Source organism: Petaurus breviceps, unplaced genomic scaffold, assembly GCF_028583685.1.
Source record: "Petaurus breviceps papuanus isolate PSGF00001 unplaced genomic scaffold, PetGlider_PUasm1.0 90897, whole genome shotgun sequence".
Lineage (NCBI taxonomy): Eukaryota > Metazoa > Chordata > Mammalia > Diprotodontia > Petauridae > Petaurus > Petaurus breviceps.
Genome location: NW_027187374.1, coordinates 15980166 through 16004052, shown reverse-complemented (window position 1 = coordinate 16004052; position 23887 = coordinate 15980166). Strand labels below are relative to the sequence as shown.

At 37.1% G+C, this 23887-nt stretch overlaps 1 protein-coding gene across 3 annotated transcripts in view; it reads left to right on the top strand.

Moving 5' to 3' along the window:
- The window catches only part of LOC138151528 (ICOS ligand-like), a 25232-nt gene extending 2227 nt beyond the window's left edge, over positions 1-23005 (top strand). Inside the window, exons 2-9 of one of the 3 annotated variants that reach the window (XM_069075088.1) lie at positions 7603-7643; positions 11326-11562; positions 12021-12368; positions 14418-14696; positions 16646-16840; positions 18034-18119; positions 18224-18259; positions 19213-23005. In XM_069075088.1, the coding sequence (XP_068931189.1) occupies positions 12026-12368; positions 14418-14696; positions 16646-16840; positions 18034-18119; positions 18224-18259; positions 19213-19296 (1023 nt within the window). In that variant the 5' untranslated portion in view covers positions 7603-7643; positions 11326-11562; positions 12021-12025 and the 3' untranslated portion in view covers positions 19297-23005. The remainder of the gene's footprint in view (positions 1-7602; positions 7644-11325; positions 11563-12020; positions 12369-14417; positions 14697-16645; positions 16841-18033; positions 18120-18223; positions 18260-19212) is intronic. The other 2 variants (XM_069075087.1, XM_069075089.1) reach the window with 2 other exon arrangements.
- The last annotated feature ends 882 nt before the right edge of the window (positions 23006-23887 follow it).

Genomic DNA, 23887 nt, shown 5'->3' with positions numbered 1-23887 from the left:
CATGGGCTTGGGGGGAGGGGTGGCAGATAACTTTAAATATTTTAACAGCCAGTGTAGCTCTTTATAACATATGTAAACATATGCATATTGTCATGAACAGGGCTAGCTGTAAAAGGTCCCCTATGAACATTGTGTCATAAATTTTGTAAATTTCAGTAAATTCCAAAATGCCATTCCTATACAGCTTTTTTTTTTTTTTTACTTTCCACTACCTGAAATTCTAGTCTTTTGATCCTAGATTAAAACTGGATGGAACCTTAGAGATCATTTTACTGAAGGACAATTTCCCTAAGATCATCATTCTCCTCTCCATAAAAACCTATTCCTTTTTATCCCTGGGCCATGTGACTCCTTCTTATACCTGGTTTTTTTTTTTTATACTTAAATGTTTATTGTACGATTAGAACCAAAATCTTCTGACTTCAAATCTAGAACATTTTCCCCTGTTCCTTCTTTTAATTTTCACTGCTTCTTCTTTTCATGTAAAGAAGACCTTACCTCCCACTTTAGTGTAAATTATAATCCAAGTGTTTTTCTTTTAATGTCATATGAAGGAATGGGAGTTTTGATAGGGGAAGTGAAAGAAAAAAGATCATTTTGAATTCAAGTATGAGGAACTGGAGATGGAGGGTAGAGGAAGAAGAAAGTGGGAGGGAAGTTTTGGAGATGCCAGAAATAATTGGTGCCTGAAGGGTGAGGAAGGGGAGGAAAAGGGGGTGTCTGAAAGAGATACTAAGCTAGGGGAGGGCACCAAAGATAAATGTCATTCACTTCACAGTATTTCTTAAAAACTAAGATAATAATATTGCAATTCTGTATTCTATACACATGATGGCCCTATTTGAGACTACTGGTCAAGATTGTGTCTTCATTCTATGCTATATACAAATGGTGGGTTGCCAGAATCACACATCAAAATTGCACATAAGGAGGTATGACTAGAGAAGGAAATGAGTCAGTCATGTATTGGGAGATGAGGGATAGCTCACAGACAGTATGCATTCTCCACTGGTACCCATGTAATATCAAGAGGTCTAGCATATGGACTCAAACGCTGGATCCACCCCTTGTGGAATAGGACATAGGAGGACATGGGTAAGGGTTACCCAACTTTGGAATGGATTAGAATCTATAGATGGTTTCAGATGGGTCAAAAATCTATAGATTTATTGCAGTTTGCACCACTGAAAGGAATACTCATGTTAATTAGACTAAAAGTCCACCAAAGTATACATTTCGTGAATTTATTTTCTGAATAATAACAAGAGGACAAAGCTCGTGACTTTCACAAAATTTCATGAAAAGGATACTCTCTTTCTTGAATTCATGAATGTCCTGATAACCTTACATTTGTATCACCTAGTAAGTGCTATCATACAATATTAAATCTAATAATTATAACCCTGGCAGGGAACATAATTTACCTAAGGTCATTCAAGTAGGTATTAGTACAGGTAATGAACCAAGGATTTGAACCATAATCCTTTGACTCCAAGCCCTGGACCCTTTACACTGCACACCACTGAATCTTCTCAATGAGAAGCAGACTTTAGCTCTCATTTAAAAGTCTTTTCAAAATATTTTTTCCTTTTTTATTTTTTTTTTTTTTTTGAGGCATTTGGGGTTAAGTGATTTGCCCACAGTCAAACAGCTAGTAAGTATCTGTGACCACATTTGAACTCAGGTCCTGCTGAATCCAGGCCTGGTATTTTATCCACTATACCACCTAACAGCCCTCAAAATATTTTAAATAGGAAATCTATATCCAGAAAAGCTCCACTCCTATCTCAAAAACAGCTTTCTCTGACACATCACAATTGACTTAGAATATTAGATTAGTAATCCCTAGCTTTTCTTTTTTAATGTCACTTTAAAATTCTGATGTGGAGAAACAGACACAAAAATGTAACAAGTTGTGTGGCTTACAGGTATACCAGCTCAAAGCAGAGGAACTCTCACGAGAGCTGTGACAATCTGATCTAGATTGGTAAACTAGCCAGAAGACAATTTAGTTGAGCTCCAGTGGGACTGTCAAGTCCCTTGCCAATTTAGTAAATATAACATGGGGCTATCTCCACTCATCCTGATCTGTATCTTGCCACTGGACCCAGATGGCTCTGGAGGAGAAAGTGAGGCTTTCTCTGTCTCTCCCTGTCTCTCTGTGTCTGTTCATGTCTGTCTCTGTCTGTCTCTGTCTCTCTTTCACACACACACACACACACACACACACACACACACACACACACACACACGCGCTCGCGGCCTTTGCACAATCCTCTCTCACTGAAATCAAAGTCAATTGCAAGTCATGGCATCATCTTTCTGATGTCATGATCCTCTTTGAGAACAAAGGACAAGGGTCAGCTAGGTGGCACAGTGAATAGAGCACTGGCCCTGGAGTCAGGAGGACCTGAGTTCAAATCCAGCTCAGACACCTAACACTTACTAGCCGTGTGACCTTGGGCAAGTCACTTAACTCCAATTGCCCCTCCAAAAAAAGGCTAAATAAATAAATAAACAAATAAATAAAGCACATGGGGGATTAAAAAAAAAAGAACAAAGGACAAGCAACAAAACCTTAGCAAATACAATAACACCAGGTTCAATAAGCCTTGGCCACAGAGATTGTGGATACTGATAGAAGTACACACAGAGAAGGAAAAGAATCTTGGGGAACTAACAGTAGAATGTGACTGTATGAGGAGTAAGGCTATGAGAAAATTCATTTTAAACTGCCATTTCTTGGGGAGGAGAAAGACAATTTTAACTGTCATCTGTGAAGAGGCTGAGAGAGCTGAAATTTAGCTTTTATTCTTTTAAAAAAGATTGGGACTGTGGAAATTAGCTGTTATCTGTAAGAAGACTGTGAAAGTTGTTGCTGTTGTTTTGTGAAAGAATCTTAAGATTCATTGTGAGTGAACTACATTTAACTCATTTCATGAAGAGATATTGTGGAGAGACTTCTTGAAATAGTGGAGTTACCATTGTAATAGAATTGTTGTGTCCAGAATTGAGGAGTCAGTGACAGGATTGAATGACAAGGGCTGAATATTCTGTTTCATGTCCCTTTTTCCTGCCTTTTGAAGAATACAAGGTTCATTCCATGAACTTTGTTCACAGCAATACACTATAAATATTAATTTATGACTGTATTTTTATTTGCTTCTACAAAAACTACATTAATTTTCTTTAAACTTATAAGACGAGGGGGAGGGGGGTGTCTTTACAGAAGGAGACAGAAAGAGAGATGAAAGTGGGGAAAATAGTTTTCTCTGTTCTACACTAGAGTGGAGGCCCAGAGTTAATGGATTAATTAATGAGAGAGTGTGAAATATATAAATGAATCCATTTATAGGCTTTATCAGATTCAGGAACCAAGAGCTAGTAAATAATACATTATAAACATGCATAAAAATGTGCTAAGATATTAATTTAGTCAACTGGGCCCTCATTGCAGCAACACCAGCCTTCTACTCTTCCTTAATTGATTCTCTATCCCATTTACCACAACTTGTGCATTCATCTGCCCTCAAATTTCCCATGACCTCTTTTCCCACCTACCCTCTCAGTTGAGGATATGCACATATTTCTCTCTCTGTTTCTGTCTCTCTCTCTGTCTCTCTCTCTGTCTCTGCCTGTCTCTCTGTGTCTGTCTCTGTCTCCCTGTCTCTCTCTGTCTCTGTGTTCGTGTGTGTGTGTGTCTCTCTCTCTCTCTCTCTCTCTCTCTCTCTCTCTCTCACACACACACACACACACACACACACACACACACACACACACTTACTTAATTTCATTTGATGAAAACTCCCTTTTCTCCCTGTCTCATCTCACATCCCTCTGACAAAACCCTCCACTATCTTCCTTCACTCAGATGATCATTCTACTTGCCAAGGCCCTTTCCTGCACCCTGGAGCCATTCCCCTGCCATCCTCTACAACAGGTTGTCCCTGCTATCATACTCATACCATCTCTAATCTTCAGTCATTTCCTGTCTATTGTCTCCTTCCCTGCTGCCTATGAGCATGCCCTTATCTCACTCATCCTCAAAAACTGCTCATTTGATCCTAATTTCCCCTCTGGTTATCATCCTATATCTCTTTCCCTTATCAGCTAAACTCTTTGGGAAAAAGCCATCTACAAATTGGTATCTGCACTTCCTCTCCTCTTACTCTCTTCTAAATTCTCTGTAAATCTATCTTCTGACCTCATAATTCAGCTGAAACCATGTTCTCCAAATGATCTCTTAATTGCCAGATTTAGCCACCTATTCTCAGTTCTCAGCCTTTTTGCCCTCTCTTGCAGTGTTTGATACTGTTGAACACTATCTCTTATTTCTAGGTTTTCCTGACATAGCTTTCTCTTTGTCCTCGTCCTACCAGCCTAACTATTCCTTCTTAGTCTCCTTTGCTGAATCTTTATTGAGGTCATGCTCACGGACTGTAAGTGTCCCCTCAGAATTCTACCTTGGGCCCTCTTTTTACTCTGTACTGTATCTCTTGGTAAGTTCATTACTGCTCAGGGTTTCATTTATCATTACCATACAAATGTTTCCTTGATCTATAGCCAGTCCTTAGTCTCCTGAGGTCTAGTTCCTCAGCACTGTCTATTGTACACATAGCCAAAATTGAACTATTTAAACATTTAAAAAAAATTTCCCCTAAAATATTTCTCTCTTCCAAACTTCCCTATTACTATTTAGGGTACCATTATCCTCCCAGGTACCTAAGTTCACAACCTTAGGGTCATCTTCATCTCCTCTCTCTCAACACTCACATATCAAATTTGTCATCAGATCTTATCATTTCTCCCTTTATTACATCTCTTCTATACATCCCCTTCTTTTCACTCACGAGCCACTACCCCAGTTTAGGCCCTCATTACCTCTGTCCTAGATCATTACAGTAACCTACTAATTTATATCCCTGCCTCGAATCTCTCTTGACTTCAATCCACCATTCTCATAGCTACCAAGGTGATTTTCCTAAAATATAAGTCTGAATGTCAGTCCTATAATATGCAGTAAACTACAGTGGCTTCCTATTATCTCTAGCGTCAAATATGGAGCCCTTCGTTGGACATTTAAATCTCTACATAGCCTGGCCCCTTTTTACATATCTAGTCTTCTCATACTCTACTCCCTTCTACCAACCCCCCATTCTTTTTTTAATATTCATTTATTTATCTATTTGTTTGTTTATTTATTTATTGCTTTTTGGAGGGCTATTGGGGTTAAGTGACTTGCCCAAGGTCACACGGCTAGTTTTTGCGTTAAGTATCTGAGGTCAGATTTGAACTCAGGTACTCCTGACTCCAGGGCCAGTGCTCTATTCACTGCGCCACCTAGCCACCCCTATTTATTTTATTTTTAATTTATAGAATAAAACAAACATTTCCATAACATAGCATAATAAAGATAATTGTATATGAAACTGCAAATCTATGTACAACTTGCTATATTCCTTTTAAATATACAACAAAGTTATCGAGTAAATTTCTTCCCTTTTTTGGTTTTCTTCCTCCCTTCTCTCCCTCCTCTTCCTCCCTAAAGATGGCCAGCATTAGACACACATAGGTGTATGTGTGTATATGCACACACACATATACATACAAATATATATGCATGTTTATATATATACACACATGCATGTAGGTATGTATACCTGCATATATACACATAGAGGTAAATATACAATACATACGTAAAATTATTCCATACATACTTCTATTTATCAGAGTACTTTCTCTGAGTACAGCCGGCTTCTTTCTTCATATGTCTTTTACAGTTAATTTGGATATTTATAATAGTCAGAACAACTTCTTTGCCCAAAGTCTTTCTTAAAACAATATTGCTGTTACTGTGTACAATGTTCTCTTGGTTCTGCTCATTTCACTCTTCATTATTTCCTACATTATTTCCATGTTTTTTCTTCAACCTCCAAATCTATGACTCAGCCACACTAACTTATTTGCTGTTCTTGAAGATAAGATTTTATCATTATCATCTTTTTTATCTATTTTTATCATCTTTTGTCTTGTTCCTCACTCCTTGAATACTCTCCTTTCCACAACTGTGCCTCTTAGAATCCTTGCCTTCCATCAGCAGTCAGCTCAGATGGCAGCTTCCTTAGGACACCTTGACCAATCCCCCCAGATGCTAGAACTTTCTCCCTTAAGGATACCTTCCATTTATCTATATGCATCTTGTATATATGTCCTTCTTTACATGTTTTATTCTCTATTTAAATGTAAACTCCTTGATCGTAGAAACTGTTTTTTGTCTTTATTTGCAACCCCAGTGCTTAGCACTGTGCCTGACACAGATTAAGCACTTAATAGGTATTTGTGGATTGGTTGAACTTTATTCATAACTTCACTTTTCTAGGCTTCAGTTTCTTCATCTGTAACATGAGAGAATTGTACTAGATTATATCTAAGGAACTGTATGGACACAACATTCTGTAATTCAAATAAAGCTAAGAAATAATATTCAGGTTCTTCCTGTGCTGTTCAAAGAATGGTAAAGATGAAAATTTTTCCAGAGCATGGTATTTAGCCAGGAATCTTACTGATCTGTAGGAATTACATCCATAGGTTTAATTTTCAATATGCAGCCTTTTATTTAATTTTAACTATTTATTTCTGGGCTGTGTCTCCCAGGTAGAATGGAAGCTTCCTAAGGGCAAGGACTGTTACAAATTTTTTCACTGAATGCCCAACAAATGCCTGGTATGGTGCCTGTACAGGGTAGGCACTTACAGCTTATTCATTTGTATTGGATTTATTAATACAATATTTTAATAATGTGTTTGGTTACCAGAATTATACTCAGAATAAGTTGACAGGTGGCCACTTCATATTTGATTTTTAAAATCTAAGTTGCCTTAGTACCAGGTGCCTCAAAGTTTTCTGTTATTGGCTCCTCTAAAACAGAAAGTAATATACTACTTTCTGTTCCCCCATGTTCCATCTCCATTTCTCCTGATTAAAACATTTAGTTATCTTCTTGACTAAGAAATAACCTGGAAATATGTGTTTGTTGACTCACAGAAAATGAAATTCCCTGTTTGTATCGCTGTATAATGTGAATATACACACCCACAGTGTTAGCTTTTATGGTTTTTGGTTTCCTTCTAATGTCATACAGATATTGGTAATAACAATAGTTAGCATTTACATATGCTTTAGGCAGTTTGAGGTTTTCAACATGCTTTATAAATAGTAGCTTATTTGATCCTCACACCAACCCTGGGAGGTAGTTGCCATTATTGACTTCATTTTTTTTATTTTTAAGCAATCGGGGTTAAGTAACTTGCTCAAGGTTACACGGCCAGTTATTTCTGGGTGTGGTTCTAAGTATCTGAGCCCGGATTTGATCCCCAGGTCATCCCAACACTGGAGCCAGTGCTCTTACTCGCTGAGCCACCTGGCCACCCCTTATTAACTTCATTTTATAGATGAGGAAACTGAGACAGACAGCTCAGGGTCACACAGCCAGTGAGTATCTGAGGCTGGATTTGAACTCAAGCCTTCCTGATTCTAAGTCCAGAGCTCTACCTACTGCACCACTAATGTTTCTCTTATTTGTTCTTTATTTTATTATAGTACAAGATTCCTCTTATTCCTTCTTGATTATCTGAGAGCTGGTAAGTCCATAATATTTCCTTTGGGATCTATAGACACATAGTAGTTAAACAGATCTTCCCACTTTTCAGTAGTCAAAATTGCTAATGTAAAGCCATTTCAGTTAGCCTAAGTAGCCTCTACTCTACCCTTTCTTTCTTCCTTTCTTTTTAGAAAATAATAAAAATCAGAATTGCAGATTAAGCTCAGCTATTTCCTGAAGGCAAAAACACACTTGCTTTCCTAAGGTTTTGTAATTCTGACAGAAGTAAAACCCCATCTCTGCCTCAGGAAAATGCTGCAGATGTGCCCCTCCCACTCCATTTATTCATTTGAAGTCTCACTCTGAAATTCTGAATCACTAACCTATAGTTTCTGTTGCTGCCTTTTCTGTAGCTATATGTTCTATACATTCCAGGGCTGATCAACACATTTGTTTGTAAGAACCAGTAGCTTCCACAAAGTGCTAGAATATAGCCCCTTACTAGTCAAAGCCAGCTGCATATTATCCTCCTCTTGGATGATAAGGGAGAATTAGAAAAGTTGTGTTTCTTTATAGTCCAGTTCAGTTAACCTATAATTGATATATACTTCTTTTTAAACTTCTGTACCAAGCAAGCAGGGAAAAAAACCACAGCCTATATTAATAATGCTAGGTATTTCATGACTCATCATCAAATTATTATGTCCCTATTACTTGTTTTAAATGTGTGATCTTAGAAGTTTTATTGCAATCTTGTATGATTATAATCTGTTCAAGGACCAACACGTTTTCCAGTGAAACATCTTTAGTTTTGTAATAATTATTAATGTAATTAATTTCATAATTAAAGATAAAGTTTCAATATGGAAAAATGTAAATTTCAGAGAAATTCTTCAGAATATACTAATTCCATAAATTGAATCACATCACACTGTAGTGATAGGTCTCTGCTCAGGGAGTGATTGAATAAATATGGCCTGGATCACATGCATTCTGAGTCAATAGCTTCCTTTCATTTTCCTAATAATTTCATTTTGTTAGGTCAAGTAAAATAATTTAAATCAAATTTAGTATATGAAAATGGGCAATTGACCAGGAGGATGGGGCAGCTTCTAACTGAGAATTTTGAAATAATTTTTCCATTTTGTTTTGTAAAGGAAGTAAAAATTGACCCAGTCTTCTTGGACAAAGAGTCAAATAATTTTGCTAAGTAATATTTAGAAGATTTGATACAAATAAACGCAATGAAAAACTTCACTGGAATGTACACATAAGGCACTATTAATTTTTTTCCCTATAAAACCACACATTGAGCTCCATATAGATTTGCCCAAAGGCCAGGGTAGACTGACTCTATGCAAATTATGAGATAGGTAGTAGTGGTTCTAGCTGCCCTGTTCTATGTCCTCTTCCCACATTGTGGTACTTTATCTCCCCTACACTCTAGTACTCAGTATTGTCCAAATTTGCCCTGTAAAAATTGGCTCACATATCCTTCTTTCACACTAAAGTATAAGTTATTGAGAACCACTAGAAGTAACAATTCTCATAGCAAAATTTTGAACTACAAGAATGAAATTCTGATAGACCTCAGATAGCAGCCAAAAGAGGATTTCAGGCAGGAAATTCCTCCTCCCCAGGATGCCTGACATTACATCATATGAGCATACACCCTCCTCAGCCTATACAAAAAGATAAAATTGGGAGTGGTCTAGCCTCACCAAAGACCAATGCAACATGTATCTCCATGTAGAATTTTCCTGCAGAACTTCTTAACTCCTCAGATGTAAAAGGCATGTTACTTTATCAATAAAATAATTCATGCCTTCCCCTTCTCATGGAGAGGAGAAAGAGCTGTCAAGCATAGGACAAAAAAAGATGCAATGTCACTGGTGTCTTTTTTTTTTCTTTTTGGAGGGGGGAAGGCAGGGCAATTGGGGTTAAGTGACTTGCCCAAAGTCACACAGCTAGTGTTAGAGACCAGATTTGAACCCAGGTTCTCCTGACTCCAGGGTCTGTGCTTTATTCACTGTGCCACCTAGCTGCCCCCCACTGGTGTCTTCTTAAGAATCATATAAATGAAGCATGTAAACCTGGATGGGATTTCCCATTTTGTCTTTGCTCTATACTCTGAGGAGACCTATGAAATATAGAAAGAATCACTCTTGTAGTGATGGAATATTTAAAAAGTACAATTTTATACCTTTCCCCTTACATGAAGAAGCAAGAAAACATATTATGGATTCTTTGATGAGTTTAGAAGTGAGAAAATAAATCCAGGAAAGAGTGAAGAAAACTGAAAGCCTTGTAGAAATGAACTCTTTCCTAGACCATATTAATCTATTTTTATTAGAACATCATTATATCCTAATTCATCCATGAGTTGTTTCAAAAGTCAAAAAGAGTAAATATTGTATATCATTATTTTGTATGAAAATGAAGATGGCTTGCAATCTGATGTGGGCTCTACACATACATTCCTATTAAATACATTTTCACATTAATCATGTTGCATAGAAGAATTATAATGAATGGGAAAAACCATAAGAAAGAAAAAAAACAAAAAAGAAAATAGTTTACTTTGTTCTGCATTCTGACTCCATAGTTCTTTCTCTGGATGTGGCTGGCATTTTCCATCATATGTCCTTTGGAATTGTTTTAGGTCCTTGCATTGCTGAGAAGGGCTAAGTCTATCAAAGTCAGTCTTCATACACTGTGGCTGTTACTGTGTTTAGTGTTCTCCTGGTTCTGCTCCCTTCACTCAGCATCAGTTCACATAAATCTTTCCAGGTTTCTCTGAAGTCAGTCTGTTCATCATTTCTTACAACATAATAGTATTCCATTTTATTTATATACCACAACTTGTTCAGCCATTCCCCAATTGATGGGCATCCCCTCAATTCCAGTTCTTGGCTGCCACCAAAAAAGGGCTGCTATAAACATTTTTGTACTTGCGGTTACTTTTTCCATTTGTATGATCTCTTTGATCATTGTAGTTTAACATGCTATTTATATATAGTCTTTTCGGTGCCACCATGTTTTTATTTTAAACATGTGAAGAAATAATGTGATGACTTCTAACTTTGGTCTGGCTTATGAGGTATTTCTAGTTTTCACAAGGCATATCACAAAACTTTAAAGAGAAATTTTACAAATAAAATTAAAGTTAAGGCACACACACATAGGAGTGGAGATCATGCTTTTACAACAGTAGTACTACTTACTACCCAGTAATTACTAATGTTGCTCATTAAGAGGAGATTGAGAATCTTTCTGATTCCTTTAGTTTTATGCAACTATATTTATCATATTTTGCCTCTAGGGAGACCTTTCTGAGGCTTACTCTTATGTATGCTAAAGAAAGTTGACTAAGGGGAGACCACAAAATATAATGACAATGAGTCAGCTCAAAGGGGTTGGAAATCACTAGGGTGTTAATATAGTGTGTTAAATACATGTGTCCATAGTTCTTTGCAATGAGGAACATAATAAGCACAAAGTTGAGCATAAGTGATCACTAGGTATACTATCATTTGTATTTACAAATACAAATTTATACCCTCTGCAGTGGCAGAAATTAAAGATGGTCCTATATATTTCAACAGTGTGGTTGTTGTTGTGTCTTTTTTCAGTCTTATCCAATTCTTTGTGACTCTATTTGGGGTTTTCTTGACAAAGATCCTGGAGTGGTTTGCCATTTCCTTCTCCTGCTTATTTTACAGATGAGGAAACTGAGGCAAACAGGGTGAAGTGATTTGTCCAGGATCACACAGCTACTGTCTGAGGCTGGATTTGAACTCATGAAGATGAGTCTTCCCGATCCCAAGCCCAGTGCTCTATCTACTGCACCACTAGCTACCCCAACAATCTTTCACCTGTCTTCCAACTTATTGGTTCTTGATATTTTTAGTCTATATCCCTCTCTTGGCTGGTGGAAACAACATTGGGCTAGAAATCAGGTATCCCCCTCTCCTACTAGTTATCTTTATGACCTTGAGCAAAGGGCTTCAACTCCCTGGAGCTCTTCAAAATTGGAAGAGGGAGAGATTAGACCAGATTGATCTCTAAGACCCCTTTCAGATCCAACTTTATGTTGTATCATTCTACTCCCTTTCTCATTCCCTCAATATTCTCCTTGATGCTACTGTTAACTTTGAAAGTATTTTCTGAGATTATTAAATTATCTAGGGCTTCTGGATAATAAGTTGACAACCCCCATTTAACTACTAAAGTGATTGTTACCTGGGGAAGGGAGGATATAAGTACTCCATCTTCTGTTAAGTACAAATATATTGTTGTCACAGACATTAGTTGTAAAAATCACATTTGTAAATACAGTTACAAAGATGATAAACAACTTGAAGAGCTAACAGAAAGTTTTCACAAATTCTGTTTCACATTCTTTTTGTCTTTGCAGTTATAATGGAAGAAGTACAAGGCATGGTAGGCGGTGATGTTGACCTAAGCTGCATTAGTCCTGAAAAAAAACATTTTGATTTAAATAAAACACTTGTTTATTGGCAAACAAAAAATGAACCAATAGTACCTCTAAATGCACATATTCCTGGAGAGGATACTTCCAGATATGTTCATTTAAAATATCAGAACAGGACATCACTTACACTTGAAAAAATGGAAAAAGGCGATTTTTCTCTGCGTTTGTCTAACATCACCATAGAAGATGAACTGGAGTTTGTATGCCTTGTCATGAACAAATCTAATACTGAGTTTTTGTTCTCATCTATAGTCAATCTCCATGTGGCAGGTAAGGACATTGGAAACAGAGAAATTTGATTCTATTGTAATGCCTTGGGGAACTATTTTAACCCTATAAGAATTCATGATTTTATTGAAAGAATAGCAAAGCAGTGGGGCCCAATGGAGAGCATATTGAACTTGTAGTAAGAAAAATTTGACTTAATATCCCACTTCAGACACTTACTAGTTGTGTAACTATGGACAAGTCAATTAACTCATACTTATAGTTGAGTCATGGTCTCTTTTGGTGGAAGGAGTCCACACTCCCATGAAACCAAAGATCCTTTTCTTTATGATGTAGTACATTATTGACATATTTAAACTCTTAGTAGAGTAGATTTTGCGAGTAACTATGGCCCTCCTCCCAAAAGTCATAAACTGGTAGCCAACCTTCTAGCAATGAACTACCACCTTGAACTTAGCTATCCTTAGAGTTTTTACCATGACCCCATTTAAAGAATTGTATAAGGCCATCTCTATTCCATGATAAGATATCAGAATAAGAGTTTAGTGAAATTCTTGGGAAAGTATATCAAGCAAAGCCTGGTAGCTACTGATTCACTAGTCTCCCATCCAGAGGAAAAACAATCTCTATAAACAGCCAGGACTCCATTTAACTTGAGAGAAAAAAGATTGGTTGAAAAAATGTTGGAAATAGACCCAATTATATTATGAAAAATTTTTTCCAACTCAAATTTTTCTTTTCCCTTGACTATCTCTAATAGGTCAAGTGTTGCAGAAAAAAACCATAACTTTGCTATTCTTATCCATCCAGTCAATTAGTATTCATAGAATTAGAGATTTTGTGGTAGTGTGGTAATATGATCTAATATAACCCCCTGGATTTACAGGGGAGGAAAATGAGACCCAGAAAGATTAACTAACTTACCCATGATTAAGTCAAGTTAGTCAATAAGCACCTACTATGGGCCAAGCATTGTGCTGACTACTGAGGGTACGAAAAGAGGCAAAAGACAGTCTCTGGCCTTAAAAAATTCACAATTTAATGAGAGATACAACAAGCAAGACCATATGTAAAAATAAGCTTTATAGAGATTAATAGGAAATAATTAAGAAAGGGAAAGCACTAGAATTAAGAGAAGTTGGGAAAGTATTCCTATAGAAGACAGGATTATAGCTGGGACTTAATGGAAGCCACTATGTGGAGATAAGGAGAGAAAGCATTCCAAACTATGATACGGTAAAAAGCTGTGATCATGTCCAACAAGCAATAGTTAGCAAAAAGTCAACCCTCTACATTTTTCCCTTAGTATTTATTAGTACTAGTTAGAAACAAAGATAATTTGTATCAATTTATTCTGCCTCTTGCTATTTTACTGAAGCTATTAAAAATCTCAGTTTCTTTGCTGATTCTCTGGGATTTTCTAAGTAGACCTTTATATCATTTGCGAATGGGGATGATTTTCTCTCCTTTACCATTTTCCTCCATATTTAGAAATATTTCAGTATTAGAGGGAAAAATCAGCCAACACCAAGGAGGTCACTAAAAAATACCCTCATTAAAGAAACACTTCTACAATATTTATTGCCTGGGGAAAGCAGAAGAGCCTGAAGGAAGGTGGAGGCTCCTGTTGCCCCTTGCTTCAGGATTTTTTTTCAGGTTTACCAGTACCCTGAATGAGGGCTACTGTCCTCTTTGTTCAGTTGTTTCAGTCGCATTTGACTCTCTATGACCTCATTTGGGGTTTTCTTGGCAAAGATACTAGAGTTGTTTGCCATTTCCTTCTCTATCTCATTTTACAGATGAGGAAACTGAGGCAAATGGGGTTAAGTGACTTGCCTAGGTTCACCCATCTAGTAAGTGTCTAAGGCTGGATTTGAATTTAAGAAGATAAGTCTTCCTGACTCCAGGCCCAGTACTCTCTATTCACTGCCGCCTACCTACCCTTTTGTACTGATATCTCATCCCCCCATTCCCACCTAGTGTTACCCATAGCCCAGACCCTGGGAAGCTCCTCTTTGCAACAGCTCCCTAGTAATTTTCAGAACCTTGCTCATATCCCTAATATGATCCTTTTTTTTTCCCCTTCTCTAGCAAACTATACTGTTCCAGTAGTAGAAGATAAAACTGACAATACAGAGGTCATTTTTACCTGCACTTCCCATAATGGTTTTCCAAAGCCAAAGGTTTACTGGGTAAACAAAACAGACAATAGTTTGCTTAATCAAAGTCTACAAAACGATACCTTCACCACCAATGAGAAAGGCTTATTCAGCGTCTCCAGTGTACTGAAGATTACATGGACTCCTAATATCAGTATTGAATGCTGTATAGAAAACATGAACCTACAGCAAAACCTAACAGTTCAGTCAAGTAAGTTACTCATTGGTTAAACGGGAAGGGTGTCCATTTGTTTTTCACTAACCAAACTACACTCCAAAAATATTTAATAGAGGAAGAGTATTTGAGTGCAAGCAGAGTGAACTCTTGGAACATAGGAAAAGTGATTTTGGAGCAAAGAAAAACTTGCCATCCATTTTAAGCACCTACTATGTGTCGGGCACTGTGCTAAGCACTTTTACAAATATTACCTTATTTGATCCTCCCAACAACTCTGTGATATAGGCACTACTATGATCCTCATTTACATTTGAGGACACTGAGGCAGACAGAGATTATGTGATTTACCCAGTGTCACACAGCTAGTAAATGTCTGAGCACTCTGATCATTTTTATTCCAGGCCCAGCAGTCTATTCCCTAAGATACCTAGCAACCTCTAAATAGAGACTGAATGACTACATGTTCATGATATTAGAGAGGGAATTCTTATTCAAGTCTTGGGTTATACTCCATGATCCCTAAGGTTCCTTCAGACTGTGATTCTATGACTTCTAAAAAGAAATCCTACAGCCATTGAGTCTACAATTCCAGAATTTTCATATCATGGTATAATAGATTTAGAGTCGAAAAGTTGCAGATTCCAGAGTATTCAGTTTACTTCAGTTAATTTGATTCAGTACTTATTAAATGCCTTTTATGAACAAAGTCCTGAACTAAACTTGGCTTTATCAACTCCTCATTTTATCATCCTTTATCTCACTTTCCTTTCATAAACAAACTCCTAAAAAAGCTTCTTCTATTCATTGCTTCTATATCATCTCTCACTTCTCAACCCCTTACAGTCTTGCTTCTGATCTCATCACACAACTGAAAGTGATTTTCTTAATGTTATCAATTATCTACTTGCCAAATCCAATGGCCCTTCTCAGTTTCCATCCTTTCTGACCTCTCTGAATCATTGGGTAGTGTTGACCACCTTCTCCTACTGGATACCACAGTCTCCCAGCTCTTCTACTTGTCTGGTTTCTCCGCAATATCTTTTTGTTTGTTTTGTCTTTGGAGGACGGAGGTGAGGCGATGGAGGGGGGGAGGGGTAAATGACTTGCCCAAGGTCACATAACTAGTAAGTGTCAAGTGTCTAAAGATAGATTTGAAGTCAGGTTCTCCTGACTCCAGGGCCAGTGCTCTGATTCACTATACCACCTAGCTGCCCCTCCTCAATATTTTTTGCTTGAACCTCACCATGTCTTATTACCTAACTATGGGTATACCTCCAGGCTCTACCCTGCGCCTTCTCTTTTTCTCTTTACACTACCTTTCAATGATCTCATCACTTTACATAAGTTCAACACTCTCTCAAACTATTTCAGAAGCCTTCAGATTGGTATCCATGCCTCCATTGTTTCATATGTATTTTTAATTTACTTAGTTATGTTCATTTCCCACAAACAGAATGTAAGTTCCTTGAGGCTAGGGAGATTTTGAGCTCTAGTCTAAATTTATGGGTATCCAAGAACATCTTCCATTTGTAACGCTGTTGCTATTAAATTGACTGTGCCATACAATATTGTTTCATCAAGGTTGTATTTTCAGTAAATTCCCTAATGTGTTAGGTGAGGAATTCCTGCACATATATAAATGGATGTCAACCTTGTTTTTGGTGTTCCTCTTTTCCTATGGTATGCACCTTAAAAAAAAAAAAAGATATCCATCTTAGATGTTTTGTGCCCTCTAGAATAAAATACCCCATCTCAAATTGTGAGCAATGATAGGAAAATTTTGGAATAGTGAAAAGTACTAAATGAGGAAAATAGTGAAATGCAGAAAGTTAGTTTTCTTGGAGTAAAGCAAGCTTTCAAATGTTTTTAATTTTCTAAAGGAAAGTTAATGATGGTAGTGAAATTCTTCTAGATATTACTATCTGATATGTCCATCTTAAATATAACTAATAAACATTTCCCTCTTCATTTTTAAATCTCAGGCTTTCTCCTTTCTCCAGAAGGAAACTTCCACCGTCAGACAATTACCACCCCCTCAAATAAGTCTATACCACCTGAGAAAACACCCAAATCTGTCATATATACTATCATTGGAATTTTACTTGTGATTCTTCTGGGGGTTGTGATTTGGAGTAGAAAGCTGTGTAAAAAGAAACATCACTATGGAGATTACACAGGTGATTTTCTAGAAAACTATTCTTTTTAATGCTCCAAGTTTTTTTTATTTTTTGCCACAAGGATCAAACAGATTATAAAATACTAACTCCCTTTTTATTTGCTTTAAAAATAAAACTGGGGGCAGCTAGGTGGTGCAGTGAATAGAGCAAGATATCAAATCTAAAAGCCATAGGGACCAAGGTAGGGTTTCTTAGAATTGGCTCCAATTCTAGGCAGTTGGCACTGCCAGTTCAGCTAAGCCTAAGGCCCAGAGCTGGCAGTTTTTAAGGGCTTCAGAGACTCTACAGAGAATGAACCACAGTATTTAAAGGTATTCTTGTGACTTTGGGACAAAAGACAATTCTGCTTTCCCTTAAGACGAAAAGGTTATTTCTACCTTCAGTTCCTATCTATCCAGTAGCTTTCTTCTTCTTCTTTTGTTATGAATTCTAAGTATTCTAACAATGATTTTCATATACTAGAGTCTCTGCCATAATAGTCGTTGATAATAGTTAACAGTATGCTATATATACACATTCCATTTGCATATAGAATTATTCATAATTAAAACCATAGAATTTTAAAAATATCTGTTCCCTTAAAATTACTGATTTATTGTTCATGTAATAGTGAAATAGCATATCTACCTCCAAAGAAAGAACTGATGAAGTCTGAATGCAGATTGATGCTTAACTTTTTTTTTTTGCTTTTTCTTGGGTTGAGTTTTTTTTTTTCTGTATTTCTTTTTTTTTTTTTTTTTTTTTTTTTTTTTTTCCTTTTTGTGGGCAATCGTGGTTAAGTTACTTGCCCAAGGTTACATGGCTAGTTTTTTTTTTTTTTTTTAGTTATTTTTTTGTGTGTGGGGGTGTTAAGTGTCTGAGGCCGGAACCGAACTCGGGTTCTCCTGACTCTGCAGCCAGCGCTTTACTCACTGCGCCACCTAGCCACCGTCTGTGTTTTCTTTTGCAATGTAGCTAATATGGAAATAAGTTTTGCATGACTACACATGTGTATAATCTATATCAAATTGCTCGCCTTCTCAAGGGGGAGGGTAGAAGGGGAGGAGAGAATTTGGAACTCAAAAAAATTTTTAAATGAATGCTCAAAATTGTTTTTACATGTAATTGGAAAGAATATTGTAAAAAAACATTTAAAGAATTAAGTGGCAGTCAGTGTTAACAAAATAACTTATTTGAATTTTTAACTCATTTAGCCAGTTGCCCTCCCATTCTTGACAACAGTTGGAAAGAAATGGCAAATGAGAGGAGAGTTATCCCAAATCCCCAACATGACATTAAGGTATAAAAATAGTGCTAGCTGTAATGGAAGAAGGAAGTTTTCTATGTATCTTTAGGCTACTTCTATTCTTGTGATACTTCTAAATAGAATTTCTGTTTTAACAGGTCCCCAGGGAAACAGACAGATGGCAGATACTACCGGTAAGGGAAAAAAAAGAAACTAAGTAGAAACTACTGTCATTTAGAAAAGTTATTTGTATATTAATTTTAAACCTTCACAACAGGCATTTTTCAACTTGGAAAATGACTACAGTCTTTGGCTTATCAGGAAGCCAGAATCAGAAAAGTCATTCTTCTAGTCTTCCTTTAGTAATTTAAAAGGATATGGGCATCTTTAAGCTTTGAGCTTTGAGACAAAGAAATAAATAGTTGCTCAATGAATAGTATGTTCTAGAAAGGCAATACCAGTACATAACTGCTATAGAGATACTTTACCCCGACAAATTCCTTTTCAGAAATGTGAAGACCTTCAAGTTAAAATGTACTTAATTTACAATTAAATGAAGCCTAATTATCAATAAGGACACGAAAAAGAAATTATTTTAAGCACTATGAACTTGATTTGAAATTCTTTTTCCCAAAAGGAATCCTGCAATGGTCCTACCCTTGTTCATATCACAAGAAACTAGCAAGACTAATATAGCCACCAAGTAAAATGTCACTTTCTTTTGGATGTTTGCAAAGGCAGTCAAACATTTGATCCTTTAAAATCATTAGCATGGAGTCATTTGTACTTTGGGATTTGGGGGTGTGCTTGTTAGTAGACAGAGGGGTTTCATATATAATGACATAATCCATAATGATTGATTCCTTTTCCTTCTAAAGGCAGATACAAAAGTCCTACATGGTATAGTCCATAATGCTAGACTTATTGAGGAAGATGTATCTAAATCCTGCCTCAGACACCTAACTACCTGTGTGACTTGGAGCGAGTCATTCATTTCCTCATATGTAAAATGGAGTTAATAATAGCCCCTACTTCTCCTGACTTGTGGGGATCAAATGAGATAACATGAGTAAAATGCTACATAAATACTAAATGGCAATCTATATATATTTCACCTTTCTCCCTTTCCTTTCCTTTTCTGATCAAGACTACATTTGAAGGAGAAGTCATCACCATGGAAAACCAGACGCCTGACTGTAAACTACCATATGACAAAGGCAATTTTGATTAGGCACTGCTTGACCAAAACTTCTGCTACAAGGGTGAAGTCTTTCAAATGGAAAAAAAGGAAGTGATTACCTTCTGCCTTTCCACTCACCTCCCAAAAAAGATTAAGAATAGCCATCTGGAACTCAAAACATTGGGATTTTACCTTTGGGGAACGCGAGTATTATTGTACTATTGGAATGTCATGGTGGCCACTTTTGAAAAGTACTGACAGCATTGATCCCAGCTAGAAAGAGAATGCAGCTAATCCAAGAATATTTTTGGTGGGTCAACAGCATTCTACAGCAGAAGAACCCAAGAAGGCTTTTTCCCTTTCTAATCATTAACTATTGATCATGGTTAAAAAAAAAAAAAAAGGAGGCAGTGCTGACTGAAGAACAAAAGCTAGTCTTCGGGTTTTTTTATTCTTTCTTTTCATCCCTCCATTCTATAAGTGCCTGTCTTCCCATTGGGAGCCTAGACTGCATCTGCATCAGCTCCAACAATAACCAAAATATACAAAACTTGGAATTAAGGCATTTTGGTATGGAGTTTCTGAAATGGGAAAAAGTGACACAAGGATGTGATTCTTTTACAAGAATGTGATTATATTGTACACTTTTGAGGACTGTATGAGAGAGAAGCATGTATTGTGTGGACTTGGGAGATAGCTACCCTACTATGGAAGTAATTTCTTATCTTCTACTTCCTTAGCAATGCCCATTATCTCTGCCACACTCTTGGAAGATGCAATAGTGTATAAAATATGGTGAATGCCTCTAATTCCTGATACCAGAGAGGCTGAGGTTGGTGGATCAGTCTCCTGAACTGGGGAGTTCAGAACTGTAGTAAACTAAGCCAATTGGGGTCTACACTGTCTGCCAACAATATGGTGAGTCCCCAAGAGCAAGGGGCCACCAGGCTGCCCACAAGGGGAGAACATGCACAGGGTAGAAATGGAACAGATTTAAGCTGGTTGGTAGGACTGAACAATAGTGGAATTGAGTCTGTGAATAGCCTCTGTACTTCAAGTATCCTTCCCAAAAAATGGGAAGAAAAGGCAGTACTTGGGTGTAGCAGGGTTATTTTGTTTTGTTTTCATCCCCCAACAGCCAAGTTTAATAAATTCACTTGGCCCTTTAAGCCTAAAAGACTCAGATTCCTGGGGAAAAGAGAAAACAGACAAAAGAAGACAGAAAAAAGAGGACCATCCATGGGAAGTTAGTTTTGTTATGATGAAAAAGTAAGTTCATTTTGTTCCTTCTTTTAAGGGAAAGCTCATCTTTTCCATGACCTTCTGTGAGTACCTTTTAAAGAAGGCAACCAAGATCTTAGTAAAGTATGGACAACAATTTTGGCACCTGAGATGGAGTTTCTCAGCCCTGGAAAAATTGCAAAGGGGACCAAGTTTCTTTCATAGTTACCTATGTTCCTCTGTCTGTCTCCCTCCTCCCACCTGCCCCATGTCCAATGTAACTTGAAGCAATAGGAAATGTCCCAGTGGGCATCCCACCCAGATTTACCTTTCACTGAAGTGAGCCATGTTCCAGAATTATCTAAGCTATAATCTAAAAGTTCCCTTCCTTCAGTACTCACTGAATTCAGTTGAGGAAACTAATCTTATTAAAGTATTTCAGACTGACATGTGAATGATTTCTAGGCTTAACTCTTCCCAGGGATAGTTATCATTTTAAAAGACTTTTTTTGAGTAAATTGAATCCCTAATGGGTAGTCTATGTTGAGGATATATATATGGAGAAAGATTTTGCCCTCCTGTGACCCCTTACTTACTGTGGGCCAATACAACACGAGGAGGACATTGGTCAGCACCTTGGCAGCTACCTACTAAAGACTGCCAACCCTGAGGTAGTATGAGAAAGCTATAATTTGCTGTAATTGGGATTTTTTTGAGCTTTTTTTGTGTGCATTTTATGTCACACTATGTTTGAGGATTGATACAAGATGCTGTTCTGAGACCCACTCTTGGGCATCAGAAGGGAAATGTCAATCGTTAGAAGCAAAATGTACAAATCTAACACATGGAAAGAGGAAATTATTCTTCTAGGATTTTTTCTATCTTTTAGTGGATGCGTTATTGACACAACTTTCAAGCAAATGATGTTGTGAAAATACAAAGAGTTTAAAAGTGGGAGGGTTTGGAGAGGTGCATATTTTCTTTTAAGAGAAAAAAAAAACCCTCCCATTAGTTCAGTTCTTAGAGGATGAGGTATCATTTGGCAAATTCAGAATTCTGGGTGTGGCACTCACTGAAAATCAGGCTTTAAACTTCAAATTTAGGCATCATAGTAGAATAGAAAGAGTGAAAACCAGGATCTACTTTCAAAACCTTTCTCTGTCATGTGATCTTATATAAGTCAATTCCCCTCTTTAGGCCTCAGTTTCCTCATCTGTAAAATAAGGGGATTGGACCAGATGACCTCTAAAGTCACTTTCAGCTCTAGATCTTAGAATCCTCAAATTCTGTGCTTATTAGGGACATGAACTTAAGTCTGAGTCCCACAACATTATAGAATGTTAAAGACCACACTCTAGAATGATTCTTAGAGAGAAGCAGCTTTTTGTTGCTTTAGAATACTGACACACTGTAACATGTAGGAGGAAATAGGTGGTTGTCTTATGTAAACTGAATAAGCTGGAGTTAAAAAAAAAAAACTTGTGGGCAAAAGAGCAATTGAAGTACACAAGTAACTACATGAGTTGTTTTTCTTTCAGTATCAGAAGTTTCCTTTGTTTTCTCACTTCAGGAGAGAGTGGGGTTTAATGAGCAGTAATTTTCACTTTTACAGCTCTGAATCAACCAGGAAGTATCTGAGTAAGAGTTTTCCAAACATGCTGTTACAAGATTCCACAAGTTGCTGTTTTATTTGTTAGAGAATGCCACGCCCCTTCTCAACCACCTTCCATGCCCATTCACTGGTATTGTGAAGCATCATGAAAAAGATGCATTCCAGTGAGCCCTTAATATTTGTCCATTTAGAACTCATAGCTCCAAGGACTGAGATTGAGTCAGTGAGTGGTCTTTCTATATTGTGAAGTGCCATGTCTTGTGTAATTGTCAGCCCTACTGAAAAGCAGAGACCACACTCTTCTTTCAAAGCATGACTAATGAGGAAATATGCTTAACATGATAACATAATCTATCTCAGATTGCTTGCCATCTTAAGGAGGGGAGAAGGGAGCAAGGGAGAGAGAAAAAATTTAGAACTCAAAATCTCATAAAAGTGAATGTTGAAAAGTATTTTTACCTGTAATTGAAAAAAAAAATAAAATACAATTACATGGGGGGGAAAAAGAAAAGAAAAGTAGAGACCCATGAAACAGTCATACTCATATTAGTGTCTTCCACAGGCTCAAAAAAACCATGCCCCTCATTGAAAGGTGTTGGAAGAGATGCCATCTGACGCCTTGATGTACTCTTGGTCTGTGTCAGACTTCCATTCTTCCTTCTGTAGAAGGCTATTAGAGTTTTCTGAAATTTTTGAAGCTCATACATTTGGTCCCTGTTCTTTTTCTAGCCTGAGATGTTTAGATGTTAAGTGTTTGTCTTTCTGTCATTGCAGGGTTGGGCGAGGGAAGTTGGAAGGGAACCTTGGTCCCATCTGTTTGTATTTATCCCATTTGGGGAATGAATGTTTCAAAAATTAACAATGTAAACTGCTTCATATTAGATAACTTGTTTAGAATTATAAAATTTTTAAATTTTAGCTTCAAAATGTGTCCTGTCTTGGGGGAGAGTTATGTTTATTGCCTATGCTCACGTTGACTAGAAAAGAGAAGGTGCTTTCATTATGTAGATACATGTGCATATATTTCCATTTCATATAATAAGTCACTTGGTCATTGTGCTAGTATTTTTCCTGTTTGAAGAGGAGGGCCAAATACTTAAGACTACTAGCTACTGAACCACTTCCCAAACTGAGATTTCAAGAAAAATACAGTTAGTACTAGGGATCTCTCCTATTCCCAAAGGAATGGTGGCAGACCACACACCACCTTTCCTTCATAAGTGAACCTTGAAAAGAGAGTGCTAAAGGGTGACTCAAGAGTATGTATGCTAGTTTATAATGTGGAAGATGATGACTTTTTTTTTCCATATTGCCACCAGAGACAGCACCAAATGAAATGGACCTTATTATTTGGGATAATACTCATGAAGCATGAAAAATTATTTATTTTTGTTCATTTATTTATTTAAGACAAGAATTTTTAAACATTTGCTATATGGCAGGTGCTGTGCTAAGTCCTCAGGATGCAAAAAGAGGAAAAGATAGTCCCTTCCCTCAAATGAGAGATTAGAGAGTCAGCCAGGAAAGAAAGGATGAAAAGGAATCATGACTTTGGGCAAGTCACGTAATCTCTCAGTGTCTGTGTCCTCTATAAAATGAGGCTCCTTCTCATCTAACAGGTTCCTTCTATGTCTAACACCCTATATCCATATGACTCCCATTAATTCTACCTACATTGCACTCACACTTTCCACTTGGAAGCTTCGGTACTATGTTGCCATATGCTATAATTCAGTCATCCTGATCAAACTGCTCTCAGATTTCATCTCCTGTCTCCATGTCTTTTCCAGGCTGTTCCTCATGTCTGGA